At 39.3% G+C, this 10,589-nt stretch overlaps 1 protein-coding gene across 3 annotated transcripts; it reads right to left on the reverse strand.

Annotated features, from left to right (window-relative positions):
- Positions 1–3,540: 3,540 nt before the first annotated feature.
- LOC149812945 (putative transcription factor PosF21) lies at positions 3,541–9,828 on the reverse strand. Of its 3 annotated transcripts, none has more exons than XM_089990693.1 (5): positions 9,602–9,828; positions 8,596–9,286; positions 5,278–5,410; positions 4,739–4,823; positions 3,541–4,031 (listed from the first exon to the last, which is right to left on the reverse strand). In XM_089990693.1, the coding sequence occupies exons 2-5, from the start codon at positions 9,234–9,236 to the stop codon at positions 3,742–3,744; spliced, it is 1,149 nt and encodes a 382-aa protein (XP_089846819.1). In that variant the 5' UTR covers positions 9,237–9,286; positions 9,602–9,828; the 3' UTR covers positions 3,541–3,741. The 3 variants fall into 3 exon arrangements, with proteins under 3 accessions (XP_089846819.1, XP_089846820.1, XP_089846821.1); XM_089990694.1 differs by having other exon boundaries at positions 9,452–9,821; XM_089990695.1 differs by having other exon boundaries at positions 9,592–9,699.
- Positions 9,829–10,589: the final 761 nt, after the last annotated feature.

Consider the following 10,589-nt stretch of genomic DNA (forward strand, 5'->3'; position numbering starts at 1 on the left):
GGGTCATGTCATCAAAAGTCGAATATGAATCTTTGAATCTCAGATCCATAAGATTAAGATCCAAACCCACTACAAAAAATCTAAATAGAGGCCTAGGCTCCCTAATTCAGCATCTAAAACCTGTGTAAAAAAAACTGTTACACCTGCCATCCAACCTAGCTTCTTAGAGGCCAATACCAAGACTTTACCCAAGTGAGTACAACCCAGTTGAGCTAACCTAATCCTAATCCAGGTCTAGATCTCTTGTCTCACCTAGCCTACTGGAGTGCACACTTAGCTGAAGTGTTGCCCGAGTTCTACCACGCTTGCCATTGTTATAGGAAAGTGATTGTACCTGAGTCATCTATTGAAGTTGTCGTTATAACGGAGAAAGATGAAGGTCTTGCCAAGACTTCAAGAGAAGAAAGCCATGCCAAGGCTTTAAAAGAAGAAGGTTTTGCGAAGGCTTCAAAAGAAGAAGACCATATTAAGACTAGAAAAGGAAGGCTCATTTGTACTTGAGTCAACCCCTATTGTTCTCATTCTAGATGAAGAAGATGTGTCTAAGAATATCATTGAAGAGGATTATCTTGAATTTGTTGATGTAATGAAAGACGTTGACTCATCTAATTTGGCAGATGCAAATGATCATGTTTAGATGAACTACCCACATTATGTTATTGAGAATTCAAAAGCTAAAAATTTTCATGTTTCCTTTAAGAAAAAATAAATTTCTACTAATAAGATTTCTTAGGATAACTCAAAATTTGCCAAAGAAATATACAATCTTATCATACCCATACTCATCTTATTCCTCAATCTTGTGATCCCGGACTGGACCATGAATAGTGTCCATGGGATAACCAAGATATCCGTGTATTCAGTTTGAACTTCTGCCTCATATGTTTAATATGGTGAGGGAGTCCTTTGCAATTTGCATTATACATGATGAATCTATGTTGGGTTAAGAGAGGCAAAAGGTCAACAAATTTTTTTAATAATGTGGAAGATCAACATCATCTACCATTTTGCATAGCCACATCTAGGCCAACAATGGAGCAAAAGTTGAAATCTCAATTACTTTGAAAGATTGATATTGGAAGGGAGGAAAACATAAACATAATATAAATCATATTATACCTCAAGAAGAAAATGGCATGCACCAATCCTCACAACATATACAGTCTACTACTAGGGCAGATCTAAAGCACATAAAGTTCTCCACATTGGGTCAGAGAGTCATAGGAGGTAAAACTGCACCACCAGGATCAAGTTTGATTTAAACCTTTTATAGTCCAAAGTCACGCATTCATCATTCTCACATCTTTGGGAATGTAAGTGAGTTGTTTGATTGCCTATCATAAATAGTTATTTACAAAATCCAAAAAAATATAAAAAAAATAGAAACTTTTGAAAATAAAAAAATTAAAAACTATTCAAATTTTTTTAAAAAAGATTGCTCCTTTTGCTGCAATTTTTTTGTCATTTGAATGGATTTTGCCAAGATTAGTAGTAGTCAATTTTTTTTCATTATTGTGAAGAGAAAACTTGAAAGTAGAACCCTTTATAAGACAAACATAAAATGAATGAGCTTGGAGTGAAATAGAAGGGTAAATCTCTTTGTAAAGCTTGAAAATAACAAATGATAAATTACACAGGAGTATGTTGACTCTCATATTCTATGGTTTAAAATCAAGATGATCCACTTAGAAGAAAAACTCTTTAAGATAAAAGTTGACAAGTCTACCTTTTGGTTTGCTTTTGCTTCTCATCTCCTCCTTTGGTTGGTCTTTGTGAACTTGCCCATCTTGCGCTCTAATACCTTATAATCTAAGTCTTGTCATCTTTAAAAAGGATTAAGTTGGTCATATTATTGTACAAACAAAAAACTACACATTCAGGTCTTATCTTGGGGCAATTTCTTTATTTTATGAAGGGAAGCATCAAGAAGAAGAAGAAGAAGAAAAGTTCTCACAAAAAACAAATGAAAAAGATGCAAAAAAAAGTGAAAATATTTCTAAAAAAAATAGTCATGTCACCCCTTAGGCTCGGTGGTTTCCCTTAAAGTCATCACTCGATCTTAGGTTACTGTGGTGGTGACAAAAGAAAACAAAAGGCATTATTAAAAAAATGACATCTCTCTTAGGAAAGCAAAGGATCCCAAACTCACCCCAAGATTCTATGGACCATATCCAATTCTGGAGCAAATAAGAAAAGTTGCTTACGAACTTGAACTTTCAACCAAGGCACAGGTGCATCTAGTATTTCACATTTCTTGCCTCATGCCTTATGAGGGAAGTCCTCCAAAAAAGACAGTTGCTTATCAAATATTGGGAACTTGATTCAGCCCATCTCCACATGAGCATTAGAGAAAAGACGTTGCCGCATCAATGAGAGGATTATTACTAAGGTCCAGATCCAATGGAGTGAGTCCGAACCCACAGAAACCACTTGGGAGATCAAGGATCAACTTCGGGAGTGGTTTTCAGAGTTTCAACCTTGAGAACAAGGTTGATTAAAAAAAGATGAGATTGATAGTATCCTAACCCAAATAAAGTTGGTAATTGGATTTGGATATCCCTGTCAGATAAATGAGTATGTTAATCCATGTCAATGTATAGGGAATAAGGGATAATTCAATACTTTGCAAATAAGAGGGTTCTTTTTTTGGGATGGTGCCATTTCAGCGGCAAATGAAAAAGAAAAAAATGAAAGAATCTCTCCTAGATAGGGACGGCCAACTTGGGTCTCCTATTTGAGATTGAGATTGCCTTCCTATCTATAAAAGGCTCGTGTAATCTACAGTTTGATTTCTTATTTAATGAAATTTATTTTTGAAAGGTTTTCTTTTATTATTTTTTGGCCTACTTTTTTTTTTTTAAAGCAAGTTAGGGTTAGGCAGACCCTACTGGTTATAAACTATACCATTGAGTTTTGAACCTGCAACATCCCAACACAAGGTGACGTGCACTAGCTGCTCCTACTAAACAAGTGGAGCGCTGCGCACCACCCCCCCCCCCCCCCCCCGTATGGTGGGAATAAGTCTCCTTTCTTGGAAGGAGAAGGCTCTTAAATCCTCGAGAGAGTCCCACCTCAACCATCAAACCTCCTTGCCTAGTTCATTTCCCTCTCCTTCTCACGTCTCTCCCAGTCTTCCCCTCCGCTCCTCATCCCTCACTAGTTCCCTAGTTGCCCACCCCTCCATCTTTGTCTCGTTCACCACCCCACCATCACCTCCTGCGACCGTGCACGCTATGGCTCGAGTGTAGCAACCCACCTGGGGTAGCTATCACTGGCTGATTGCAAAGCTTTGTGAACGTGCCCCGAGCACCAAACGACAGTCAGGACATGACCCGATTAAGAACTACGCACCACACACAAACACACGTAGATGGCTGGAACGATGTTTGTGTACCCAACTAGACCCTCTCTCTCTTACACACACAAAGAGTCTAACGAGATACGTCCACCTCTCTCTCTCTCTCTCTCTCTCTCTCTCTCTCTCTCTCTCACACACACACACACACACACACACACACACAAAGGAGTCTAACGAGATACGTCCATCTTTGTAGCATCGTTGGTACAACTTAATGAACAAGAAGATTAAACAATACAATAAAAAAGGGAAGTTCTAGTATAAATAATTAACACTACTAAGAATATTGGTATAACAGAATAAATACAATGTTATAAAAAACACCACCTAGTCTACATCATCTAAGGGGTAAAAACAAAACCAACAACCTTGGCTTCAGTTTCTCATTCAGCAGGAGCAGCATTGAAACTTGAAGTGTTCTCTATTTGATTCGGAGATGGCACGCCTCCTGATTTGCTCCTTAGCTCAGCCGTCTGCAGCGGAAGCTGAGAATGGATCTGGAGCTGTTGGAATTGATGAACAGCCTGAAGGGTATGAGCTGCTGGATTATGATAAAATTGTTGATTTGGGCTGTATGAGGAACCAAAATTCATCATTTGTCCACCATTCGGCATCATTTGACCAGTTGCTACTTTTAACCGCTGCACCTCCTCTCTCAAAGCTTCATTCAGTGCTGCAACATACATAACGTCCTTTTAATACTATACCATAGTACAAAATGCGTGATCCCCCTCAACTGTATGTCCGTAACTGGATTAATAACCAATGGTAGGCAAGTAGACATGTTTGACAGAGTCAGATCAGTTCTAAGTGTGAAACTAATTCACAGCATTGAAAAATGCCGTTACAAACCAAGCTGCCAGGCTGGTTACCGACTCTTAGAGACCAATTGGGCTGCCAGTTGCCGAGTTTGTCAAAGTAAAATAAGCAAGTCCCTAGTTGACCTCATGTACCCCACTAACTCCGAAGATACATGCAGAGATGAGATATACTTAGCAAGTTCTCAAACAAAGAGACAAATAACTCCAGCAAAATCCCTAGCCAGATCTTGTTTCTTTTTACTGTCACATATACATGAACATCGGTACAGGACACAACACAGATATGCTTCAGAGTTCATACAACTAGAGTTGTGCAAAACTACGATGAGAGGATAGGGCTGTACATTACATCCACACACATACACAGACTTCATCATTTTAAGCATGAATAGCATTTCAAGTGCAAGTGCAAATTATCAAACAACAATTCCGTCATTACAATTTTAAACAATAAATCTAAGTTGGAAATTGAAACGTAATTTAAACAAACATAGAAAGAGCATCACCTGGAAGAACATTACACAGTTATACAATTTCTCATGAGGTCATGAGAACTTACCATCTTGTAGATGAACTTGTTGTTCCATGGTCTGCAATCGCAGTTTCAGTTCACTGTTTTCAGATGTCAGACCATTGGTATCCCTCTGCCACAAAAATAAATATAGACAACCATATTCAAATCTCTTGGCAGTAGAAACAAGAAAATAACTTCGAAAAAAAAAGTTGTGGGAAAAGATAGATCAGATTATTATCACATGCTTCCATTCACATTTTCCTCCCTTTTTCTGTTTCCTTTTTATTCGTAGTTCTTGTACCTTGCTTCAAATGAGAGACTAAAGCTAAGCATATCTTAGTCCATCTTTTTAGGCAATCCTGGTGATTCAACAGAGTAGTATGAGTGCACTAAGAGCTCATCTCTAAGCCCAGTGGTTCAACTCAATTCCATTTAGTTTTCCTGTACTTAATCAGAAGCCTACAAGTCCACTTCCGTACAGCTCAACTAAAACCACCTTTGATTAAGCTCCATAGGACTCAAACATGACTCTGGGAAAGACTGGTGCAATCCCCAAACCAAGATAGATAACAATGATAAATTACCTGCAACATGGCCAATTGAGCAGATAATGTTGTGGCTTCTGTTTGCAGAGTCTGCACTTTCCGTTCAAGTTCTGCTATATACCGCATCTTTCTTTCTTTTGACCTTGAAGCTGACTGCCGGTTCGCCCAGATCCTACAGTACAAGAAAACCAAATTTCTAATCTAAAACCGCTTATTAAGTACATAAATATTCACACAATCAATAACAGCTTCTACTTTTGAGATAAAACTTTCGCTCAGATGTCAACTTCATAACACCATTACCACCACCACCACCCCAAAAAACAAACCAGCAACACATACTTTAAGTGAAAACTAGCTACTTAAAAAATATTTGATATAGTCTAGATTAGCTAGAAGAGTAGCAAAGTCAAAGCATCCAACAATGAGATTTTGTACAAAAATATCTACGAGAAATGGACAGGGCCTGAGGACAAACGAGAATGTACAAAAAATTATGCTCTGAACAATGGCGAAAAAGATTAGTTCAATAATCAGATTAAGGATTATGAGTTTAAACATGGACCATCCCCGCGATGAAAAATCTTAATGATATTTTCACATGGGATAATTAAAATATCTCTGTCCACTTTAAGCTCCAAAAAGATGATATATGGATTTATATGGTTTGGACTTCTTTCAGTGACATCAGAAAATGATGAAAGAATAGCTTTCCTAGGATACATGTCATCAAACACCCAGAATGCAAACTAGTTAAACGGAGGTCCTTTTTTACCAATGTGTAGCTTGGCCAACACCAGGCCCATGCAGATGAATTGTCAAGGGTACAGAGTCACAGGGCTGACATAGAACCAAATTATACACAAATCTAACCTGATGTTTTCAGTGGATTAGATCATGGAACCTGGTTCTACTGGGTGTCAACTTTCAACTTATACAGACTGAACTATTAACGGTACAGGAATCACTAGAATACATATACTGCTAAAAACGTTGACACACAACATTTGAAATTGAATATAGCAGTCCTATGGAAGGACATCATTGTTGCAAGATCTTCATGTTGCTTGTACAGTGATATTAGTAGAGGAAAAGTTGAACTAAAGAAATTGAATTCATCTTCTCATGCTAGCTTTGATGTGGATTTCAGATATTGAATCTACCATGAAAATGACAAGTTGGACGAGCAAACATTACATGTATAATTTCCATTGCATCTTAGATGTAACTGTTGTAGCGTAGAACACATGCATTATCTCTCCTTAGTTACACAGCATTTGAGAGATACTTGATCACTAATTTGACTCAATACATGTTCTCAAAAGAGAAACATGGTCGAATGAAATGAACTCTTAATAGAAATCTTGTCTTTTGTATAGAAGAACCCCGTGGAGCAAACACTTGCCCCTCCCAATAAACTAATTGGCTTCGGTCTTGCAGACTCACTCAAAAAAGAACTCCTAGAATCCTAGGAAAATCAAGAGAAGATGAAACCATGAACCAGTCAAGAGGAGATAGCGGATCCAGGAATGGAGGCTCAATTGGATTGTCACTGACAATATACACAATCTCTGCATCAGGCTATCATATTTTCACAGTTGATGCTTCAGATACAACTGACAGGGAAAAGCAAATCTACAAACTCATTGACCATATTCATATTAATAACAAAACAGAATATATTACTATGGCAGGATTATGAACTCTGAAATCTGAGGGAACATTTAGCTGATGTTTAAAGTGATGCTTTGAGCATCAAAATATAGTTTTCAGAAAAAAACATTTTTTTAAAAGGCATGTTTGGCTGACAAGATCTCTGGAATCACAATGCTAAAATGCCATTTCAGACCTCAGACTGAAGTTATAAAAAAACAGGAAATGGCTGTTTTTCCATAACTTCTTTCCAAAACCGACTTAAAACATCAGGCTCCCTTTTCAGTGTTTTCACCCTTAACACCTCCACCACCAAACCACTCAGTTCTTGGGAAGATCAAACAAATGATTTCCTACCCCTCACTTTCACAATTATTTTACCACCATAGTCAATGAAAAGTTGAAAACAATGGGATTTTTTCCATCCAAGTGTATCTTAACATCTTCTAGACATCCATGGCCTGAAAATCCCTCACTGTGATAGCTAGTAAAGCATTTCAGGTGGCAAGCTAAGCCACCAAGGCCAGAAGTGCAGCCCTTTAAGGATAAGAGGTGCATGTCTTCCACAAAGCGCAGATTTCACAGTGATAAATAAATGTAAGATGACAATCAACAACAAGGAAAATAAGATGAAGAACCGAAGACATATTATCATCATCATTTTGGCACTAAGATTACAGAAGACAGCAAAGGGAGAGGGAGAAAATAAGAGGCAATGCTGAGAGGTCAAGTTATAGCAATGGCTATGGCAGTGGATCACGCACAGATGGGCCAGACAGTGGACTTCTTTTAATTTTTTTTTTTTACAGAAAACCATGTTATGGCCATCCAAATGGCATTTGAAATGTTAAAGTAGAAAAATTCTTATAAAATTGCTTTTCAACAAATGTGTTTATAAAAATGTTTTTTTCAAAAAATGTCATCCAAACAAGGCTTGAATTCTTTGCATAACCAAACTAGAAATGCTTTGTTAAAGCCAATATCCTGACCTTGTTTGTTGTCAGAATTCCATATGGTCCATCTAGTTTAAACACGCTTCAACAGTAACATGCTGAATAAGTATCAATGAGGAACCTATGCTATAGTCCCATGGCATCAAGTTCTTATACCTAAAAGCACAGTTATTTTCTTCATAACTTTCAATGGCAATTTCCAGATAAGTCCCAAATCCACTACCAATAATGACATTTAATTGAGAATTGCATCAACTCATGAAAGAAGAAATGTAAACAAGAGGCGGTTGGAGACAACTAACTTTTTTTTGTACGATGTGAAAGAAAACTATATATAATTGGCCCTAAAATTCTATGCAGATTAAATACTGCAGAAATTAACAAATATTGAGTGATTTGAGTCTACGATACTACAAGCTTACAGTTTAAGTTCCACAAATAGCTTTTTCCCGTATGGAAAAGTAGGCAACAACCCGGTAATACAAACATTAAATGCTAAAAAATTACCAAATAAATGCAACGCATATTTAATTTCACGGAGAACTGAACCAACAAATACAATCATAAAGATTTAATTTGCAAGTACAGAAGAATAAACAAATCAAACAAACACAACAAAAGTAGAACATTGAGAAAAAAAGATGTGTTAATCTGTTCAAAGCATAAAAGGTAACATCCGAGGATGCTTTCCAAGTTTCCTAGAGTCCATTGGAGATGCTCCATCACCGAATGTAGTGCATAAGAAACTAACCTTTTTGCACGTTTTGGATCAATAAGAGCGAGATCGGCGAGCTTGGCTGCAGACATTGCCTTCTTGGTCTCCGCCAGAGTTGGCTCCGGAGACATAAACATCTCTGGCTTAATAGAAGTAGAACCATCCATCGACTGGCTGTGCTGGTGCCTGATCCGAGGCATCTCGCTAGCGCTCCCACCGCTATCAAGCTCGTTATGCGACGGTGATGCAAACGATGGTTCTCCAGCCAGCAGAGAAGGGCCAGAAGTCGCAGAGGAAGAAGATGCGAACTTCTCCATATCAATGTACATAGAGAAGAGATCTTCCTCCGCCTCGTCAGATAAAGTCGGGTAATCGGCACCAACAAAGCCGAGGTCGTGATCGAAGCTGATGTCATCTGGCAATCGAACGATCTCAGAGTGAGCTCGACGGTGACCCGGCTTCCTCTGAGGGTAGTCCGGCATGTGGCTGATGTCCTGACTGAAGTGGGAATTCGCCGGAGAAGAATCCGGCATGGGCATATCCGGCCGAGACGGAGAAAGCGGGGGTACCTCACGCTTGACGGTGAGCGGGGAGCTCGTCGGAGAAGGGTAGGGCGGGAAACGCCCCGACTGAGGGGGTAAACCGCTAGAATGGGCGGATGGTTTCTCCTTCTCCATGAAGGCGAGAAACCCTAGAACACCGGAACCTCTCAAGATCAAAACCCTAGCTAAAACCACAAAAAAAGACAGTACAAAAAAATCAGAATTTTCTAAAGTCAGGTTCACGCTGTTTGCCGATCAAAAGCAGGAAATAAAACCAAATGAATCACCGAAACTCCAAAACCAGCGATCCCAAACTATCCTAGACAGACTAAAAGCAAGAGGAGAAGCACCAGGAAAAACCCTAAAAGCGGTCCAAAATCATGCAAATCCGAGATCTGTGAAAACCCTAACGACGAACCACCAGCTTCTTACAGAAATGCGAAACCCTAGCATGCGAATGAGTAGAACGAACAGCTGCACGAAGATCTACCAGAACTCACAGGAAACAAATTGCACTCCGTCCACCGACCGGAATTATCTGAACCAATCTACCGTCGGAAAGTAGATCTACAAGACGCAAGACTCAGGCTAGACCGAGTTTCAGACGAGAGAGAGAGAGAGAGAGAGAGAGAGAGAGAGAATAATAAAAATTAAATAATGAGTTTCCCAAATAAATAAAAAAAACGCTTTTTAGTTCGCTGACTCTCTCTCCCTCTTTTCGAAGCGTACCGAGCAAGCTTTCTCCATTTAACGAAGCTTACTGATAAAGACAAGGAGGTGGAATAATGGAAACGCCCTTATGTGGGCTAGGCATGCGGGTGGGCGCGGTCTGGTTTTGCTTGGGTTGGATCATAACATGTAGGGACATGGATCTTCCCAAATTGGTTTTTTTTTTTACGACAGAGAAAGCTTGGGTTAGGCAGACCCCTACAAGTTATACAACCATATACCATTGGGATTCGAACTTGCAAGGTCCCAACACAAGGTGACGTGCACTAACTGCCACTGCCAGATAAGCTGCCCCCCCCCCCCCCCCCCCCGTTGGTAAACAAATGACACTTTGGTTAGTCACTATCAAGACTTATGTTAATTAGTCTCTCCCAATTGAAAAAATATTTGTATCATGTATGTCCAACCATTTCTTGTGTCAATAGCAAAGTGGTAGACTCACTAGTGGGCAATGGAGGGTAGGAATGCACGACGAGCTTAGGCTCGACCCATTTAAGCTCGGCTCGAGCTCGTTCATGAAAGTAAATAAGTCGAGCTTGTAGACTAGTCGAGGCTCGATCTACATAAACGAGTCGAGGTTGAAAAAATATTTGTATCATGTTTGTCCAACCATTTCTTGTGTCAATAGCAAAGTGGTAGACTCACTAGTGGGCAATGGAGGGTAGGAATGCACGACGAGCTTAGGCTCGACCCATTTAAGCTCGGCTCGAGCTCGTCCATGAAAGTAAATAAGTCGAGCTTGTAGACTAGTCCAGGGTT

Source organism: Nuphar pumila, chromosome 16 (genome assembly GCF_984573655.1).
Source record: "Nuphar pumila chromosome 16, dmNupPumi1.hap1.1, whole genome shotgun sequence".
Lineage (NCBI taxonomy): Eukaryota > Viridiplantae > Streptophyta > Magnoliopsida > Nymphaeales > Nymphaeaceae > Nuphar > Nuphar pumila.